The sequence below is a fragment of the Meleagris gallopavo genome, chromosome 1 (assembly GCF_000146605.3).
Source record: "Meleagris gallopavo isolate NT-WF06-2002-E0010 breed Aviagen turkey brand Nicholas breeding stock chromosome 1, Turkey_5.1, whole genome shotgun sequence".
In the NCBI taxonomy this organism is placed as follows: Eukaryota; Metazoa; Chordata; class Aves; order Galliformes; family Phasianidae; genus Meleagris; species Meleagris gallopavo.
In genome coordinates this window covers 189,071,848-189,091,883 of record NC_015011.2, presented here as the reverse complement: position 1 = coordinate 189,091,883, position 20,036 = coordinate 189,071,848, and the positions used below count along the sequence as shown (strand labels likewise).

The 20,036-nt window shown below is 53.8% G+C and overlaps 2 protein-coding genes and 1 long non-coding RNA gene across 3 annotated transcripts; 2 read left to right on the top strand and 1 right to left on the bottom strand.

Annotated features, from left to right (window-relative positions):
• The first annotated feature begins 288 nt into the window (after window positions 1-288).
• LOC104909426 lies at window positions 289-5,074 on the top strand. Its single transcript, XR_792314.3, has 3 exons — window positions 289-505; window positions 4,235-4,431; window positions 4,539-5,074. It is a non-coding gene; the product is annotated as an uncharacterized LOC104909426 (long non-coding RNA).
• On the bottom strand, window positions 1,053-3,547 carry LOC100547253 (hemoglobin subunit rho). The gene is made up of 3 exons (XM_010706245.3): window positions 2,871-3,547; window positions 2,540-2,762; window positions 1,053-1,659 (listed from the first exon to the last, which is right to left on the bottom strand). Exons 1-3 carry the CDS (start codon window positions 2,960-2,962, stop codon window positions 1,531-1,533), a joined length of 444 nt encoding a protein of 147 aa, XP_010704547.1. The 5' UTR covers window positions 2,963-3,547; the 3' UTR covers window positions 1,053-1,530.
• Window positions 5,075-17,466: 12,392 nt separating the features above from the next.
• On the top strand, window positions 17,467-19,489 carry LOC109365521 (olfactory receptor 52B2-like). Its single transcript, XM_031552104.1, is given in 3 exon segments — window positions 17,467-17,927; window positions 17,930-18,049; window positions 18,052-19,489. Coding segments are annotated over 3 exon segments (759 nt in total). The 5' UTR covers window positions 17,467-17,485; the 3' UTR covers window positions 18,249-19,489.
• The last annotated feature ends 547 nt before the right edge of the window (window positions 19,490-20,036 follow it).

Below are 20,036 nucleotides of genomic sequence, written 5' to 3'. Positions count from 1 at the left end.
GCTTCCATCCATCAGCATCCCAGGCCTCTTTTGGTAGGGCTGCACTCAATCCTTTCATCCCCCAGCTTGTAGTGCTAATGGGGGTTGCCTTAGCCCAGGTGCAGACCTTGCACTTGGATTTGCTGAACCTGATGAGGTTCACCTGGCCCCTCTGTCAGCCTGTCTGTGTCCCTCTGGATGGCATCCCGTCCCTCTGCTGTGTCACTGCACCCCACAGCTCGGGGTCATCAGCAAACTGCTGAGGGTGCACCTGACCCTACTGTTGACATCACTGATGAAGATATTACAGATATTATGGATAAATCATTCTGCTGGCAGCAAAAGGCAGCTCCGGGCCTTCACAAAAGAAGCAATGTTTGTTGGTCACTCTGATTGCAGCAAGCAGCACCCTGCGCCAAGCTTTACTTATCAGCAGCAGCGGCAGATGTAGCCTCTGGACCACAGCCAGTCACTCTTCTCTCTCCTGCAGAACACGCAATGGCTTAAGATGACAGCTGAAAGCCCTGTAAGTATCTTTGCTCCCGGTTTGTTTCTGTGATGGCCAAAGTGAGGAGCATATAAACAGGAGGGGGAATGGCTGTTTACAAGGGGATAGTGATAGGACAAGGGGGAATGGTTTTGATCCTGTGATTCTATGCTTCTATGAGGTAATGCTGAAATGCCATTTGCTGGTGGACAGGAGGGTGTTGTACTGTAGGAAAGCTTTTCTGGTTTCTGGTTGGCTTTTTGCTTTTTCCCCCCGTCCCTGCATCCTCTGCCTATCACACAGGCTGGATGTGTAGCTCACAGGGGTCACAAGTGCAAATCCCTGCTTTATCTGCAGGAGGGCAGGAAACACATTCTTAAATCACATGAAACAGGGGTTTCTTCCTTCTGAGACAGACGTATCTTTCCTGCTGTTTTTTAACTTACTTCTGATGCTCTTAGACAGAACCCTTCCATTACAGTGAAAAATCATTGTTCATTAAGCTAATCTGAGTTAAAATTGTCTGTTCCTATGTAAAAACTGCCCTCGGCCCCTCTTCTGCAGACATCTACATCATCTTGCAGGGAGCGTCTTCTGCTCAGAATGCCCAAGGCTCCTGGAAAGAGCATTTTCATCTGATACAGAAAACGCTTTTTATCACCTTGAGGATACATTTTTCAGTCTAAGCTGCCTTGAGGGAATCTCTCCAAATCTCTACCCTTGCACACACTGCAGGCTGAGAAGCGTCCGGCCCCACAGCTCTGCCTTCTGTGCAGAAGAGGTCAGAAATATTCCCTGGTGATTTCTGCAGACTGAAAGCACTGCTTGGTGGGCTGGGACTTGCCAAGTGCTGGATGAGAGGCCTCTGTCCCCACATGTCCCCAGATGTCCCCCCCCTTGGCAAACCTGACTGTCTTTTTAGACCATGACGCTCCCCAGAGCCCTGAGCCCTCTTTCCCCTCTGGTGCCCTTTGCTCCCACCCTCCCCACAACAGGAGCACGCCAAGCAGATCAGACAACGTGCTTTTTTATTGACTTTCACAGCTGTGTCCTGCTCTGGGAGCTCAGTGGTACTTGTAGGCCAGGGCATGGGCCACCACGCCGACCAGCTTCTGCCAGACAGCCTGGCAGGTGGGGGTGAAGTCCTTGGTGAAGTGAGCGGCCAGCACGATGATGAGGATGTTCCCCAGGAGCTGCAGGGAGAAGGGAAGCAATGGGGTCAGCACGGTGTGGAGCATCCCCTGCCCTGCACAGGACCCAGGGGCTGCAGCTCTGAGGAGTTCAGAGATGCTCTTTCTGCAGGAAAATGTCCTGTGCTCACCACAGACACCAAGATCCACCCGTTCCGTCCTTGCATTCTCCCACCTGCTTTCTCCAGCCTCTCCACTACATTCCCAAAACGTTTCTGAGTTTGTTTGGTTTTTTCCTGCTGTGAATTCCCATGCCTACTGGAGCTGGGGCTCAAGTCAGTGCCATGTCTGCCTGCTGCGTCCCCAAAGCAGGGGTAGGAATGGAAGTCAAGGGCCTCCCCCAGCCCCCACAGCCACAACCCACCCCAGCACCCTGCTCTCCTTTGCTCCCCTCTGCTCCCTTCCTTCATCTGCTGACCTTGCTCCACACCCAGACCTCTCTGACTCTAATCCCAGTCTGCTGATCTCTCCCCATCAGCACCCAGCCCCTGATGATCCCCGCATCTTCATCCCATATTGGCTTTTCCCTCTCCTCCCATGTAAGTTATCCCTGAGGGCACGGTGTGCCAAGGAGAAACTGCACATGGTCCTCGTCCTGTTGACCCTCAGCCCTACTCAGCCTCTCACCTTCCTTCTGCTTTTTTGCAACCTCCAGGCACTCAGAGCATCTCCCTCTCTCTGTCCCCAAATTTGTCACAGCCTGGGGCCCATTCCTTCAAATTACCAGATGCACAGCCTTCCCTCTCTCTCTTAAGCACTTTCCATCCAAGCCAGCCCCTTTCTCTTCGATACCTAAAATATCTGCTACTTAAGTTCCCCCGGAACCCTCCAGGCAGTGCTCCACAGGATGGAGGGACAGACGGACAACCTCAGCACATCTCACCCTGAAGTTCTCGGGGTCCACGTGCAGCTTCTCGCAGTGCAGCTCCGACAGCTTGGCGTAGGTGTTCTTGATGTTGTCCAGGTTCTTCACGGCTTCCCCAAAGGAGCTCAGCACTTTCTTACCATGAGCACGGACCTTAGGGTTGCCAATGATGGCAGTGGGGCTGGAGAGGTTCCCGAAGTTATCAAAGAACCTCTGGGTCCAGGGGTAGACGATCAGCAGCCTGCAGAGAGACGAGGGACACAAGCACACACCATTAGCACTCCCTCCTAAAACTGCAGTGGTTTCAGCATGCAGGGTGCAGCTGAGCCCATCCCAGGAGCAGACCTACCTGGCCAGGGCTTCGGCACCACATTCCTCCACGTTGACTTTGCCCCAGATGCTGGTGATGAGCTGCTTCTCCTCGGCGGACCAATGCACCATGGTGGCAGTGGGGTTGGCGTGCGGCTGTGGGAGCACTCAGAGCTTGGAGCTGAGCTGCAGACCCCGGGGGTTTTTATCCACTGCTGGCAGCTCCTCCCCACCCCACGCCGTGGGGTCACTGGCTGGGGCGGGCGGGGGTCCTCGCCAGGGGGGTTTGTCCATGGGGTGGTCAGTGTGCACAAGGCGTGGTCTTCCATGGAAAGACAGTGACCAGCTTAACAGGCTGCTCAGGACACAGCAGCCCTTATCTCACCGTTCTCACTGCAGCCCTGCATGTAGCAGCCCTACAGAAGGCACCAAGCCCCCTCTGCACGATGCATTCAAATGGCTTCACGCCTGCAGTGCCCACATGTTGTCTCCTCTGCAGCGTTCATAGGCTCCCTAAACCTGGGGGGCATTTCTCAGACAGGTGGGCGCTTTCCTCGCCCTTCTGCCCAGAGCTGCTACCTGGGAATGCTGAGGGCTCTTGTCTCTGGTTGCAGCTATGCAACTCTGGAACGTAGAATCGTAGCACCATAGAGTTATTTGAGTTGGAAGGAATCTTTAAATGCCCGTAGGACTCTCCCACAGTGAACAGGGACAGCCACAGCTCCATCAGGTGCTGAGAGCCCTGTCCAGCCTGACCGTGGCTGTCTCCAGGGACAGGACATCAACCGCTTCTCTGGGCAACCCGTGCCAGTGCTTCATCACCCTCATTACTTTCCTTATGTCCAGTCTAAATCTCCCTTGTGCTCTTTCTTCTGGGAAGTAGAAGACCTTGCATAAGGACAGCAGGATCAGCCACTCTACAACCAGACCTGTCACGTCCTGGGTCAGAACCTGACCAAAGTCTTCTGCTTGGCTCTGGGTCTCACTCCCCATTTGAAACGGGTTTTTGCACAGGCAAAACGATGTTCCTGTGCACAGGCACACTAAGCCAGGGTGGGAGGCATGCAGAACCCCAGCAGGACTGTGGGGTTTGGCTCTTTCCAGAGGCAGTCTAGAAGGCTTCATCCAGTGGGGATGTGGTTAGTGGGCATGGTGGCGATGGACTGACGGTTGGATTTGATCTTAGAGGTCTGTTTCAGCTTTAATGATTCTATTGCAGGGTTGTTGAGCTAGATGACCTTTAAGGGCCCCTTCCAACTCAAAATATTCTATCATTGTATTAATGGGCATGACAGTGGTGGATTGATGTTTGGACTTGATGATCTTGGGAGGTCTCTTCCAGCCTTTAGGATTTTATGGTTCTATGATTCCATGATCCGGACCTTTGACCTGTGCCACTTACAGATCAATACTGGTTCACTGACCTCCATGGAGCAGCACTGAGCAGTGGCACAAACACAGCACTCTGAGCACCTGATCCAGCTGTGGGTGTCCTCATTCAGCGCAGGGGAATTGGACCAGAAGGTTTTTAAATGTCCCTTCCAACTGAAACCACCCTACGATTCATCGGACATCCGAACGCGATCCAGCTGGGATCACTGGTGGGTGTAATCACACTGCAGGTTCTTGCTGCAGCCCCCTAGGAGAAATTCTTACATTGTATTACCTGTTTATTTAATTATGTACTTATTTATTTGAAATTTCTCAGTCCCATGCACGGCCCGTGGGCCCCTTCCAGCAGCGAGGCAGTGACCATAGTGCTCCGATAATGCTGCAGGGTGCGGGCTGCTCAGCACTGATAAGTGTATCACACAGGTGGCCAGAGCCTGCTGCAGTTCTCACCTAAAGAGCAGACACAGAGCCACACACCCACGGGTCCTGAAGAGATCTGAAGGCTTCAGAAGCTCTTCGGTTTTTACTAAGACTCATAGAACGAAGTCGAATATGTGCAACCCCAAATGGCACGCAGATATTCCCATCGTGTGTCAGCCAGCACAGCACTGAACAGAGCCGGCCAGGACAGCTGCATGCACAGCTGGGGGGCAGTGAGCAGCCCCTCTCACGTACTGCTTGGTTATTACTTCTCTTCCTGCAGTCTGCTTTGCCTGGCAGACCCACACAAAGGATAAAATCCAAGCTACATCTGGGTTTATTATTAGCAACGCATTTGCCTCATCTGTGATGGGAGTCTCATTTTCAGCTCGGTGAAGCTGAACTCTCAATAAAAAAGATAATGATGTTTTTCTTCTGCATGTGAGCCTGCAGCATGACAGAGTTTGGGGAGGGGTGGCTGGGACAAGCAGTGAGCATCAGACACAGTGCTCAGAAGAGAGCACTGCAGTATTACTATTAATGAGGATCTGTGGTCAATAAATGCCGACTTTCTGTACTCCGTGGAGAAGCAGGCAGAGAGGAAAGAAACCTCAGGTCCCTGTCCTACACCATGGACCACTCACATCTGCTCTCATGGGTGCACAGTGGAGCAGGGTCACATCTCTGTGAGATGGATAATGGTGGTCCTGAGAGCCATGGGAGGGAGGAAGCAGAGGAAATGGGGCAGAGGTGCTCTTCGTTGTACCATGACAAGCTCACGCGGTGCACAGCTGACCTACCCGTGCCGTGCTGCTGATGCTGAGCTGCTCCAGGGGCAACAGCAGCCTTCAGGCTACTGCCCAGATGAACCCCAAAATGGGAACCAGAGCAGAGTCTTACAGAACAGCCACAGACCCGAAGGGACAGGCAGAGCTTCTGCTCTGGGCCCTCTCAGGACAAACTTCATGATGAATTTAGGAAAATGAGAGCAACAACCAGCTGGCATGAATCACCATAACTGATTCACCTTGCCATGCCTGAACACAAACACCGAGGATTTCTGAGGATGCCGTTCCCTTAGGAGGGAACAGAAGGCAGAGAAGACTCCAGAAGATGTACGGGCACGGCACAGTGCAGTCAGAGCAGATGGTTTTGCAGCAGGCAGAAAGTTCCATGTTACTGCTGTAAGGAGAGCCATCTAACTGAGCCCTGGCTCATCACCCCCAGCTGAAAGGCAGCTCAGATGGCTTCTGTGCCACAGCAGTAAACTGAGGGGGAATATAACCGCGGGTTCCACGAGCACTGCTCTGCTCCCACAGCATCTGGTGGCACACAGCATTGGGTCTGTGCAGACAGAGGTCAGTGCCCCAGCTCTGCAGCCTGGATGCTGCTGCAGGACCCCAACCTGTTCATTCCATCTGCACAGGTCAGGAGCACAGCACTTCTGCATTGCTGGTTGTTAATAAACTTCAGCAGTGAAAAAAAACCAAAGCAAAGCACTGGTTGTAGCTGTTGCCTTAAGGAGTGCAGTGAAATTCACGGGGGTCAGGGGCTCACTCTTAACCTGGATGTCTCATTTTGGGATCCGGACTTTACCCTGCCTGCGTGTTTGCTCTGATCCAGGAGGCACAGAGCAGCCCTGGCTGTGCTCAGGTCATCATTCATGTGATTCAGTGCCAGGCACTCAGAGCCTGAGCTTCATGCCATACAAGTTACTTACAGTGCAAACATCAGCACTGGAGCTGCCTTGCAGCCTTGTGCTGTGCTGATTTAATATCATGGGAAATCTTATGTGTCTGAAACTTTGGTCTCCCCAACTCTTTGGGGCTGTTCACAACAGAAATGCACAGAATTGCACAGAGGACCTCTGGGCTCTGCAGCAAAGGGCCCTGGCCCTGTTCACACGTCCCTCTCCCCATATCCTTGTAAAGGAATTCTCCAGGCTCTGTTCAGAGGGGATGTGAGGCACGAGGTCAGGTGTGAGAGCCAGGATATTCAGACAGAAGTGAATGATTTAATTACACAACTGCTGGCTTATCCCTCAGCACAAGAAGGAATCCAGAAATGGGCCAAAGCAGCTCAGTGTGGATGAGGAGGTGTCCCAAGGCAGTTCCATTTGAGGTAAGCTTTTTCCTGCCTGTAACTGAGCTGATGGTTTGCTCTCACCTCTGTTCCTCACCAGGGAGCCCAGGATCATTGACAGGGTGTCAGAGAATCATAGAATCCCAGCATGGCCTGGGTTGCAAAGGAGCACAGTGCTCATCTTTTTTCAACCCCCTGCTGTGTGCAGGTCGCCAACCAGCAGCCCAGGCTGCCCAGAGCCACATCCAGCCTGGCCTTGGATGCCTGCAGGGATGGGGCATCCACACCCTCCTTGGGCAACCTGTTCCACTGCCTCACCACCCTCTGGCTGAAAACCTCCCTTGTCCATCTACTCAGCACAAGGATGCAGACCTGTGGCCAAGAGTCCCAGCTCCTGTTCTCTCACCAGAGCCTCTGCCTTGGGCTGGGGGCAAACCAAGCCCCCAGAACACCAGGATGGGATGCATTGGGGCACACTGCAGTGGACTCCTGGAGCAGCCTCAGCCCTTCGTGCCGTGCTGGGAGCAGCATCCCCACAGCACAACACCCCTATCAGCTGCCGTGCAGCCCGCTGCCCGCTGCCCCCCTATCGCCCCCCGGCAGCCCCACGCCCTGCCAGCCCCCACACCAGATAGTTCCTCACCGCCCTGACTGCAGCCCGAGATAAATCCAGCACCGGGCTGCGCCCACCGCACCGCCACCTGCTTTTTCCCCTTGGGGTTAGCAGACGTGGGCTGGGGTCTGGGCACGCCTCCACCCAGCAGCTGCTGTCGTTTCCTGGGGTCACACTGCTCTGCAGCTGTGGTAGCTATGGGAAAACTGAGTTTTCCTCCCGTCGTTTTCCTCACGGAGGAGAGAGGTGATGCAGGGGAGGATTTCAGGGTCTTCTTCGTCACCATTGCCCAAAATGCTGACAGTGGTGCCAAGTGAACACAGCACAGCTGGTGGGGCAAGAGGGAGCTGAGCCCCGCATCTGCTCCTCCATCGGTGTGGGGTTCCTAAAGGTGTTCCCAGGGGGTTCTGTGCAGGAGGTAAGCATGGGAGGGGAAGCAGACCCACAGAGAAGGTCCTTTTGGGACCATTCAGGTGAAATACATGACTGCAGTGCCCTGACCAGGAAGGCAGCAGTGCAGAAATGTCTTCAAGCATTATGAGATGTTGAGTGCTATACATTATATTATGTCCTATATGTGACACTGTTTCCTACAAGTGATGCTGTGTCCTACATGTCCTATACATTGTGTCCTGCTCTTGGTATTGTGTACTGTATGTGGCAGTCGTGTTCTACATTAACACTGCATCTTACAGGTGCCGCTGCGCCTTACAGGTCGTACTGCGTCCTGTCACACATGTCCTACAAGTGACTCGTGCCCACTCAGCATGGAATTCCTTCTGAGGAGTTCTACAATGCAGGGCCCAAACTCACAGCTGTGGGCTCAGGAGAGCAGAAAGTGGCTGCGAGGCCACTGCCCAAAGCTGGACAGTGGGTGTTCCCCATCTCCAGGCAAGAAGGGAGCAGGGAAGGACCCCCATCCCCCAAATACCCAGTGGGAACCACAAGAACTGTGCAGCCCCAGGCACTTGCTGATGGAAGGTGCCTGTGAGCAAAGAAGGTTCCTGCGGGGCCAGGAAGGTGCACTGCTGTGCTCAGAGCTGGGCCTTCCTCCTCCTGTTTGCAGCACGGATGAGGAATGGTGAGCACTGCACTTTCTGAATAAGTTATGTTCCTCCATTGCATTTGAAGCAATGAATGCTGACAGTGGACCAGGGATGGGCCTGAGGTCCATCACAAATTTTACTCAGCTCACAGAACCATCGAGGTCAGAAAAGACCTTCAAGATCACCAAGCCCAGCCATTAACCTGACCTACCAAGTCCCACCACTCAGCCCTTATGCCCTTTTAAATACCCCCAGGGGTGTGGTCTCCATCACTGCCATGGGCATTCCTCTCTTAACCACCCTCTCCATGAAGGAATTATTTCTCATGCCCAGTCTAAACCTTTCCCAGCACAACCTGGGCCCACTGCACAACACGAGGCCATTGTACAACACTGAACCGTAGAGTGGTGTGGGTCGGAAGGGACCTCGAAGATCACCAGGTTCCAACTCCCCTGCCACAGGCATGGCCACCAACCTCCAGCGGACTGTTGTACAGCATGAGACCAGTACACGACCTGAAACCACCGCACAACATTTGACCTTTGCACTACGTGGGACCACTGCACAGCACGAGGTCACCGACAGCCTGAGAACATTGCATAAGGTGACGCCACGGGTGACCAGCGCACAGCGTGACACCTTTCTCCCAGGGGTCCCACACAGCGCCAGCACTGACCACAGCCCACAGATATTGGCTCCCCCACCCCAAGGCCCACAGTGCTGAGGCTGCCCTGCAGCAGGGCGCTCGGAAGCCCACTTTCTGCAGCAGGATGCTGTGCTGAGTCATGGCTGTGTGTGGTTGCCATGGGGCGATAACATGGCTGGTGCAAACAGCAGGGCAGGGCGGTGATAAGGCCTTTGGCTCGCTTTTGTGCTGCGTCAGAATTCTGAGACAGCAGAAAACACTTCTGCTGAGGCAGTGTAGCAGCCAACTGAAAAATATTTAGTGCTTCTTTGGTATTTATTTGTATTTTCAAGCAGAGCCAGGAGAGCTCTCTTGGTTACTCACTATGGGCTGGACACGTGTCCTGCAGCTGTGGGACTTCCCAGCTGCTCTCCATCCCAGGGCGGTGACCAGGGACCATAATCCCAAAGGGACAAGTGGGACACGTCCTGGTGGCCAACCCCTCTTCTCCAGGGAGGTGTGGGAGTCAGCAGGGATGGAGGCGTTTAAGGAACATGGAGATGTGGCGCTGAGGGACGCGGTCAGTAGGTGTGATGGGATGAGTTGGGGTTGGACTTGGGGGTCTAAGAGGGCTTTTCTGACCTTCGTGATTTGATGATTCTATGACCCTGTGTCTGACCCTATTTCTGTGGCACAAAACCTTGCTTCCCTGCACTCAGGAAGGCTTTTGGGAGCTCAGAGAGCCCCCCGCTTCCCCATGCTGGTGCAGCTCCTGACCCACTATCAGTTCGGCTGGGGGTTGGTGTTCAGCTGTGGGGAAACTAAGGCAGGGCAGCCTCTCACCCCAAAGGTCCCAGAATGCTCCAGGCAGGGCAAGGTCCCCGTTAGGAAAGGGATCCCGGAGTGGCTGAGTGCTGCCATACCACACCTGTCTCCAACGAGTGAGATACAGCACACTGCAATCCTCTCTACCTGGGCTTCCAGGAGCGTTCAGGCTGGAAGTCGTCCCAGACCCACTTCATCTCAGCTGCCTGTCACCCCCAGAGCTGCAGCTGTATACCATCCCCTTCCCACCAGGCGGGCAGACTGCAGCTGGAGGCACCTCTGCTGCTCTGGGATGTGCTTTGTTCTGTCCATTCTTATTGCAAATCCTCCAGCATGGGGAAGAGGAGGATCAGACCTCAGGGTAATGTGAGGCAGCAGCTTTGCTTTCCGTCTGTCTTCAGCAGCCCAATGCTCCGACCAGGAGCAGCTCAGCTCTCAAACCCAAAGCCAAATGAAAGCCAATGCTCCTCTCCAGGCAGGGAAACTGAGGCACGGGTTTAAGAAAGAATGAGAGGGAAGGAAAAAAACGACAGAAAAAAGAGGCCAGGCTGGCCGTAACCCCAACCCTGACTGCAACTCTTGCTCCCCACAGGCACCCATGGGTGCTGGCAGGACATTTCAAGGAGAAGCTGCTTGCATGTGCTGAGGGGGCACAGCAGCAATAAAATCCTCTCCGTGAATTTCTGTCTTCACACTTTTTTCTCCTCCACACCCATTTCCTCCTTTACTTTGAGTCCATAACAGCACTCACGGGACCCCACATGCACCCCTTTGCAGTGGACATCAGCCATGGGCACAAGCACTGGGATGCTTTCTTATCACACAGCTGAACCCAGCCACAGATCCCGGCAGCACCCATCTGGGCTGGGAGGGCTCCAAGGTCTCCTCCAGGCACCCTGATCCACAGAAAAAGCTGTGAAAAGCACCCCGTGACAGTGTGTCCCCTGTGCAGATGGAGCTGTGCTGCAGAGAGGTTATCCCCAACCCTGAATCCGAGCCAACTCTGAGTCTGATGTGTTCAAGGCTTGCTGTACTTTCGTGTGTCACTCCCTGGCATTTACACCCCAGTGCCCAGGATGGGGATACGCTCTTCCCCTGCCACACCTCCAGTGTCCACGGTTTAGACCTTTGAGCTGGCATTTCCCTGAGGCAGTTCCTCTTTGCAGTAAAGCCACCTCCACCACCCCCTGTGCACCACGTCAGCTCCCTGAGGTGGGCACTGCTCCTCAGAGCTGTGCTCTGCCCCCTTCCCAAGGGCTTCCACAGTGATGGGAATCTTTCAAAGACCCAGACTCTCATTTTCCCCTGGTTATGAGGGGGAAGAGGCAGCTCTGCATCTGTTCAGACCATTTTCCACTCACAGCCCCCAAACCACTCAAGGGAGTGTGGGGGTCCCTCTGGTCGGTGACCCTTCTAAGGCAGACAGGAGTTGGACATGCAGAACAGTCTGCAGGTACTGTGGGGAAAGGACCCCACATGTGAGAGTCTTAGTCCTTTCCCCACCCCTCATGGCAGCAGGAGACCCTGCCTTCACCTGCCAGAAAAGTTCCCTTAGAAAACTGCCCATAAAAGCAGTTCCACTTCTGTATTTCTAGTGGGGGGATCCTCAGAGACATCCAGCTTTGATGCAGCTTCCTTCTGATTTCCAGTTTACTGCTATCCAGGGTCAATTTCCAGATGTTGCTTTGTCAGTAAACACTTTCTTTCAGCTTAGTAAGACCTTCTTTCTCTCCGTGGGTTTGTACATGGTGTGTTGTTTTGCTGGTTTAAAAGAATCAAGGTCTCCTGATCTCTGCTCCTCAGCTGCGGTATTCCCACAAGCAGATCAGTGTCTGACCCACTATCAGCCCTTTTCTTTCACTGCTTGGTGTCTGTGTCAGTGTGTGCATGCAGGGAGATGAGCACACTCATCCTGCCAGGCTCTGCTGCGTCACAGTGCTGCTGGTGGTGGTGATGCCTCTGACTGAAGTGCTTTGGGCCAAAGGACCCCAGACTACTTGTGGTTCTCACTGTGTGTGTGAATCATAGAATCACAGAATGGTTTGGGTTGGAAAGGAGCTCAAGGATCACGAAGCTCCAATCCCCACCACAGGCAGGGCCACCAACCTCCACATCTCACAGCAGCCCAGGCTGCCCAGGGCCCCATCCAACCTGGCCTTGAACACCTCCAGGGATGGACGGGGATCCACAGCCTCTCTGGGCAGCTGTTCCAGCACCTCCCCACTCTCACAGCAAACAACTTCCCGCTGACAGCCAACTGAAATCTGCCCTCCCTCACCTTCCAACCATTCCCCTGTCCTGCTGTTATCTCCCCTTTCCAAGAGCTGACTCCCCTCCTGTCTGCAGGCTCCCTTGAGGTCCTGCAGGCTGCACTGAGGTCACCCTGCAGCTTCTCTTCTCCATGCTGAACAAGCCCAGCTCCCTCAGCCTGTCTTTGTAGTGTGATTTGTGACCCTCAGCTATTTAAGGACAAGGTGGAGCATCCCTGTCTCACCCCACTTGGGACCAACAGCAGCCAGACGGGATGCTGACATTCTTCCTGGGTGGCTTTGCATCACGGAAAACCACTCAGCTGTCTCCTCCATGCACCTCCTGGTGCTGCTGGGGAACTGGCTGCTCCCTGTTGTCATTAAGGAGAGCAGAGCCTGCACGTACCCATGAACCTCCTCCTCGCTATGCCAGCTGTGGCTGTCCTGGGCCTGTCCACATCTGAGATCCCAACCACGCTGAGGGTGCTGTGACTGGAGCCAGAGAGATCAGCTTAGCACTCGCCTCTTCCAAACGTTTTTCATTCACAGCCTCACAGACACTGACTGTGTCTTCATTCTGGCGATAGCCTTTGACCACGATGTGGCCATCTGACACCCACAGCGATATTCCTCCACCCTCACTGACTCCATCATGGAATAGGATGAGAGATAACGGCCTCACGTTGTGCCAGGGGAGGGTCAGGTTGGATTTAGCAAAAACTCCTTCTCTAAGAGTGGTGATGGAGTGGCACAGCTGCCCATGGAGGTGTTCAAGAACTGTGGGGATGTGGCACTGAGGACACAGTCAGTGGCCATGGTGGGTGGGCTGGGCTTGGGGATCTGGGAGGGCTTTTCCAGCCTTCATGATTTGATGATTCTATGAACATCTGCATAGCAATTCTCCAGCTTATGAACATCTGCATAGCAATTCTCCATCCCAATCCTACTGACCTAGCTGTATTTCTCCAGACCAGGAAGATCTTCCATCCCTTCTGCTTGCACCCAGACACCATCAAATATGCAGGCAGACACAGCAGTGTCTGTGGCCTTTTTGTGCTTCTCTCCATGCTGGGTTTGGACTTGCTCTTTGTCCTTCTATCCTATCTTCTGATCCTTAAGGCTGTTCTGAATGCTATGACTTGGAGAGAGTGTCCCAGAGTCCTCAAAACCTGCATCTCCCACATCCGTGCTGTCCTGCTCTTCCTTATCGCCTCTCTGTGATGCACTGGATTGGCAAACATACATCACCCCAGACCAACACTGTCACAGCAAACTCCCCCTTGATAGGACAAGGGGAATGGTTTTAAAGTGAGCCAGGGGAGGTTTGGGTTGGATGTGAGGAGGAAGTTTTTCATGCAGAGGGTGGTGAGGCAGTGGAACAGGTTGCCCAAGGAGGCTGTGGATGCCCCAGCCCTGCAGGCATTCAAGGCCAGGCTGGATGTGGCTCTGGGCAGCCTGGGCTGCTGGTTGGCGACCTGCACACAGCAGGGGGTTGGAAGTGGGTGAGCACTGTGCTCCTTTGCAACCCAGGCCATTCTATCATTCTATGATTCTAAATCTCTCAGCCTAAAGCTTTTTCCCCGTATCCCCCAGATGTCTGCAGGCTCGAAGAGCAGCGAGATGCGTTCGGAGGAAAGCGATCCCGTGCCACCTTCCCCTGCTGTCCCCGCACGCTGCGGGGCTCCGGATCGGGGTTGGGGGGGACAGCGTTGGGCCGGAGCGGAGCCCCGTGCGGCTCTCTGCTGCCCCCTGGCGGGAGCGGGGCGCAATTACAGTCATGGGGGGCTCCCCCTGTGCCTCCCGCTGATCCCCGTTCCAGGACCTTCCAGGAAAGCCTGCTTCTTTTCTTCAACCTTTCCGCATTTTCTTCTTTTTTTTTCTGAGGCTCTATGTGAGGTCTCCGGTTCGAGTACTCGGCCGAGTGGTTTCCTGGAGGCGCTTTGCAGAGGAGGCGCAGTGGAGCCGCTGTGGGTTGAAGGATGCTGAGCACAGAGCCGTGCCCCAGCCCGTAGCACAGCCGCTGGGCTTAAGGCTGTGTGTTTGCCTTCATGTTTTCACTTTTGGGCTGAGGAACGTTAAGTCTGCACCCGCTTCTCAGACCTGAGCTGCAGGGACAGCTGTGGGACAGGACAGGGAATGCCCGAAATCACAGCATTGTAGGGATTGGAAGGGACCTCCAGTCATCATCGAGCCCACCCCCCCCAGATGCTGGGCAGTGCCACAGCCAGCCCTGTTCCCTGCAGACATCTGTCCTGCTTTCAGCTGCGACAGAATTCATGCTCTTTCTGGCTGCTGCAATGGAGCTGCTTAGGACTTAGGACAGGAATAATGCTGATAACACAGATATGTTTGGGCTGTCACAGGGCAGTGCTTACACAAGCCAAAGATGTTTCAGCTTCTCACACTGCCCTGCCAGCACGAGGCTGGGAGGAAAGAGCCCTCACCTCAGCATGGAGCTCTGCACGCCGATGGCCAGGTTTGGGAGAGGTAACTCCAGCTTCACCAATACAATATTGGTTTTCAGGCATCAGAAATAACTGTTAGATGTACATCTCGAGGGGGTGAATGAGGCATGAGAACCTCGTTTGATTAAAATCAGGTGTTCCTACACTAAATTCAGCCCCAGCCAGGTGCTAAGTGCTGCAGTTCCTGTGCTGGGGCACAGGCTCACAGCTGGCAACAATGAATTCCTGCAAACATCCCATCTTCTGGAGCTTGAAAACCTAATTTTAAAATATTTATTCCCATGATGTCAGACCACAATTTTCCCAACTCAGTGAAAGAGAAAAAGAAAATATATAAAATAAGGCAATCTATCTGCTTTCATTTCAGCCAATAAATCCAGATTTATTGCTTAATTTCGGGTACCCAGGTTTTCATCCTTTTATTAGTTCCCATTCCCCCACAACCTCCCTCTCCTCACCCACCTGTTTCCCATTCCTTCTCTCTGTTAATACTGGATTTCCTTTTTATGTCCCCAAAGAGAGCATAAGGCAGCAGTGAGTGCACAGAGCAGGAACTGCAGTGCATGTTGCAGAGCAGACACATTTGCTGCGTTAATCACCTGGTGCTCAAAGCAGCTTTCGGATGCCCATGCAGGCAAAGGAAGGCAGTGAGCACAGCAGATCCTGTGCTGTCTCTGTAGGTTTGGCTGGAGGACATCAGTGCCATCATCTGTGTGCCTTCACCAACCCATCCCATCCTGCTCCCCCCATCACTGCTCCCCAGTGGCGTTGTCCCATGCTGAAATCTCCCCAGGCAAACCACACTGAAGGAGCTCCAGCCCCAATCCCCTCCCTTTGGCCATGCTTTTCATCACATCTGTCCAGCAGCACAGAGCTGAGCTCTGCATGCAGGCCCCATGGGAGCACACAACACACAAACGCCGCTGCTCCCATATCCCTCTGTGGGCAATGTCCTGATTGTCACAGAGAGGGTGAGCTGTGTGCAGCTGTTGGGCACGTTGCTGGTGCTGAGGGACCTGGTTTGAGCCAGAAGGTAGAATCGTGGAATGACAGAATGGCCTGGGTTGCAAAGGCCCACAGTGCTCATCCAGTTCCAACCCCCTGCTGTGTGCAGGGTCACCAACCAGCAGCCCAGGCTGCCCAGAGCCACATCCAGCCTGGAATTGGATGTGGAAAACTCACCCAGATCACACAGCAGATTTAGGCTCCGAGGTCAGCACCTTGCAGGGGTGGTGGGAGAACAAATAGAAGTCCCAGGGCAGCACCCAGGAGAAAAGCTGCAGCAGCACCTGGTGTGCAAAGGGGACTCTGCATGGAGAGGAATGTGCACATGTTGGCCCTGCACGTCTGGTCACTGGAGGGGCTGGGCTGGGTGGGTGCACAGCTGTGGCAGCTGAGGCCACACAGAGGCTGTGATGCAGCACGGGGCACACTGCAGTGGGGCAGCACTGCACTCTGCTGTAGCATAAACACCCCACTGCACAGCGGGGCAGTCCTTGGGCACTGACTTGGGCAAAAGCTGGGGATGCTGAGCAGCTCTGTGCAAACCCTGTGCTGCTGCACAGCTCTCCTGTCCCCCAGCGCTCTGCCTCAGACCTTACCTTCTGAATTTTGCTTTAAAGCTCAGCAGCGGCTCTGCCTCCCAGCACGGCCACTCCCTGAGATCACACACTCCACACGGAGCTCCCCTTCCACACTGCTTTGTTCTGCACTGCCTCTTGGATCAGCCATCAAACGCCGTGCTGCCCTGGGTGCTGTGCCTCGCAGGGACCGCAGTCTGCCATCATAAGAAGTGTGAAAGGAAGGAGGGGTGATGGAGGCACAGAAGGAAGCAGCATGCTGCATGAAACCAGCATCGCTCAGCCCAAAGCTCTCACCTGCCTCATGTCTTCTGGGCGCGACAGAACGAAAACACAATAAATAATAGCAATGAGAGCCCGGGGCCGTGGGTTCCTGGATGCTCTGCCAAGCCTGGCACTGACTTGTGGCTGCTAGCAAATCTCTGCTGGGTTTCAGCACCTGGTCTATGAGGCACACTTTTAATCTAATTTATCGCTTGATTTGGAGTCAGTACTACAGCACGTCCTCCAGTGCGTGAGGGGAATCGTATTTCCAAACAGCTTCGAGATCCAGAGCAACAAACGGCTCCAGCAAAACCCAGGTGTGTTTCACTCCTTAAGAGCTGTGCTTCCCACCCTCCCCATTTCCGCTTGCAGGGCAGGGAGCCCAAACCAGCTCAGACATCACCTCACCGTGGAGGCTGCCAAACAGAGCAAGCAGCCTGCTTCCTTCCTGCTGCTGGGCCAGGAGCTGCACGCCGGGCTCTCCATCCCCTTCTGCCTGATGCACATTGCAACACTCCTCAGCAACCTCCTCCTGTCTGTCAGTGTGATGGAGCAAAGCGTCCAGGTGTGGAGCCCCCAGCACAAGAAAGACAGGGAGCTGTTGGAGAGGGTCCAGAGGAGTCACAAAGATGAGCAGAGGCTGCAGCACCTCCCTACAAAGCCAGGCTGAGGGAGCTGGGCTTGTTCAGCATGGAGAAGAGAAGCTGCGGGGTGACCTCAGTGCAGCCTGCAGGACCTCAAGGGAGCCTGCAGACAGGAGGGGAGTCAGCTCTTGGAAAGGGGAGATAACAGCAGGACAGGGGAATGGTTGGAAAGTGAGGGAGGGCAGATTTCAGTTGGCTGTCAGGGGGAAGTTGTTTGCTGTGAGAGTGGTGAGGTGCTGGAACAGCTGCCCAGAGAGGCTGTGGATCCCCGTCCATCCCTGGAGGTGTTCAAGGCCAGGTTGGATGGGGCCCTGGGCAGCCTGGGCTGCTGTGAGATGTGGAGGTTGGTGGCCCTGCCTGTGGTGGGGGTTGGAGCTTCGTGATCCTCGAGGTCCCTTCCAACCTGGGTCATTCTGTGATTCTATGATTCTATGAAGCCTCCATGATCTCATGCACCTTTTCCTGGCTCTGCTGGTGGTGTCTGACCTCATGTTGTCCTCCTCCACACTGCCCAAGGCCCTGAGCATATTCTGGTCCCTTTCCAAGGAGATGTCTTTCCATGACTGCCTTACTCAAATGCTCTTCTTCACACACACGAGCTTCACTGCAGAGTCAACCGTTCTGATTGCTGTGATGCTGGACTGCTCCATCACCACCTGCGATACCCTGCGATGCACCACTGTGTCCATGCACGTGGTGATAGCCAAGACAGGGCTGGCTGCCCTAGCCCAGAGCTTCTGCACGATGTTCCCAGCCACATTCCTCCTCCTGAGGCTGCCGTTCCGTGGGCACAGTGTCATCCCACACATCCACTATGAGCATAGGGGCATCGCCCGCTTGGCCTGCATCGACATCCCCACCAACATCTGGTTCTGGTTTGCCACCACCCTCCTGTGCCCAGGGTGCTCATCACAGCATCCTACAGACTCATCTTCAGGGCCATCTTCAGGCTCTCCTCCATGGCCACTCAGGTGAAGGCAGCTGGGACCTGCAGCTCCCATGCGTGTATTATGTTGTATTCTACACACCAGCACTGTTTTCATTTCTCACTCTTTGCTTTGGCCACAACATCTCCTGCCATGCCCACATCCCATCGGCCAACCTCTACGTGCTCCTACTGTCTGTGTTAAACCCCATCATCTACACGTTTAGAAACAAGCTAATCAGGGAAAGGGTGTCCCAGATGCTCTTTAGGACCGGACAGTGGCAATGACAGGGATGTTCTTCCTATGAAAGGAAATTGTCTGCATCAGATAAGCAAAGTGTACGTGTGTGCAATAACACGGCTTCCTCCTTTTTTAGACTCAGCATCTCAACTGAGCAGATTTCCTGGTAGATTCTTCCCCAGAACAAATCACATCACTCCTACAAAAGGAAAAAATAGGGAGGGACCACGTAGCAGAATTTTGGCTGAAGCAGCCTGGTGCTGCCCCGTGAACATCAGAGCTTTGTCAGCGGGTTTGGTTGTCTCAAGACCAGGAGAAGCAGCTGAGCCGAGGTGTGTTGGAAGGACGGTCCTTACTGCATCTCTGGTAGCACGTGGTCAATGAATGGATTATCACAGAACGGTTTGGGTTGGAAGGGACCTTCGAGATCCTCTATATCCACCCTCCCTATTGCTCACAGCCTGGCTTTGATTGGATGGGATTTCGAGCAACCCGGTCTGGAGGGAAAGCCTGGGAAGGCCTGCAGCCAACCCATGACCCAACTACAGGAATCCACCCCGAGGAGCTCCTGGGTCAGCTCTGCAGACCCACAGCCGGGGTGTTCAGGGCTGTGCATCTCCTGGGCGCCTGCGTTCACTTCCACTGTCTCATCATTAACTTTGTACCACTGAGAATGACTCTTCTTCCTGATGACTGCTTTCAAGTCTTTGTGATCACTGTGTTCCCTAATTAGCTGATACAAATTGCTGCTGTTTGCAGCATAATATTCATGGATATATCCAGTACTTTGTTGGCAACGTTTTAAAATTTACTGAAGCATTTACTTCTTTTTATTTAACCGGAGAAAGCAGACAGAACATAATTCCCCATTAGACATCGTTTTAAGAGGCAAATCAATAGAAAAATTGCATTTGGTTAAAATGTTTATGCAGTTCTATCACTCACCGTCGTACGCTTTTGTTCTAATTAATAGTATCTTGTGTGCAGTGCAAGAAGCCACGTCTGACCATAAGGATGGCTCACATTTCAGCTGACGTTTTATTGCCCAGGTCCTAGCAGAGTTATTCAGGTTGGCAGCAGGAGACGGCTTTGCCCCTGCGATCACAGATAGACCCTCAGCTCCGAAAAGTGGCTGTGGAGTCACTTCTTCTGCAGCTTCCTGGGGGCCAAGCACAAATCTATTTGGTTTTCATGTCTCATTCAGTGGGGCTCACCGCGGTGGACCAGCAGGCAGATGTTGGCCATAAGGACGTGAGCAGAGGGAGGAGGATATTTTCCCAAATCAGAGGTGGGCTGATTATTGAATGCCCATCCCTGCAGGCATTCAAGACCAGGCTGGATGTGGCTCTGGGCAGCCTGGGCTGCTGGTTGGTGACTCTGCACATAGCAGGGGGTTGAAACAAGATGAGCATTGTGGTCCATTTCAACCAAGGCCATTCCAATTTCTGTGATGATTCTATGATTATTGGGATGTGAAAATCTAAGACAGCGTAAGTAGAGGAGACACGGATGTTCGAGTCCTTTAGTGCTCCTCTTCAGATGCAAAAACTATGCCAAAAGTGTTTCTGTCTCATAGGGGTCACATCAATGTGACCGGGTCACACTGGTGACATCCCAGTGCCCACAAGAAAGAGTAAGATGGAACACTGACCCACCGATACTGCAGCCTGGTCAGGAGGAAGGAACACCACCAGTACCTCTACGGTGGCCAGCCTCATGCCAGTCCATGGCCATGGAGCTTGTCACGATGGATGTACTCCCCATGGGCTGTGCATGTGACAGCACACAAAATTTGGAGATGGAGAGGAGGGGAAGGAACACATCTATCAGAGGTG

What these genes read in the sequence shown, in the direction of transcription:
- LOC100547253 (XM_010706245.3), bottom strand. Translation starts at nt 2,962, where the DNA reads ATGGTGCATTGGTCCGCCGAGGAGAAGCAGCTCATCACCAGCATCTGG. An exon ending in GGTGCCGAAGCCCTGGCCAG is followed by an intron (nt 2,763 to 2,870) that starts GTAGGTCTGCTC and finishes GTCTCTCTGCAG; the next exon opens with GCTGCTGATCGTCTACCCCT. An exon ending in TGGACCCCGAGAACTTCAGG is followed by an intron (nt 1,660 to 2,539) that starts GTGAGATGTGCT and finishes TTCTCCCTGCAG; the next exon opens with CTCCTGGGGAACATCCTCAT.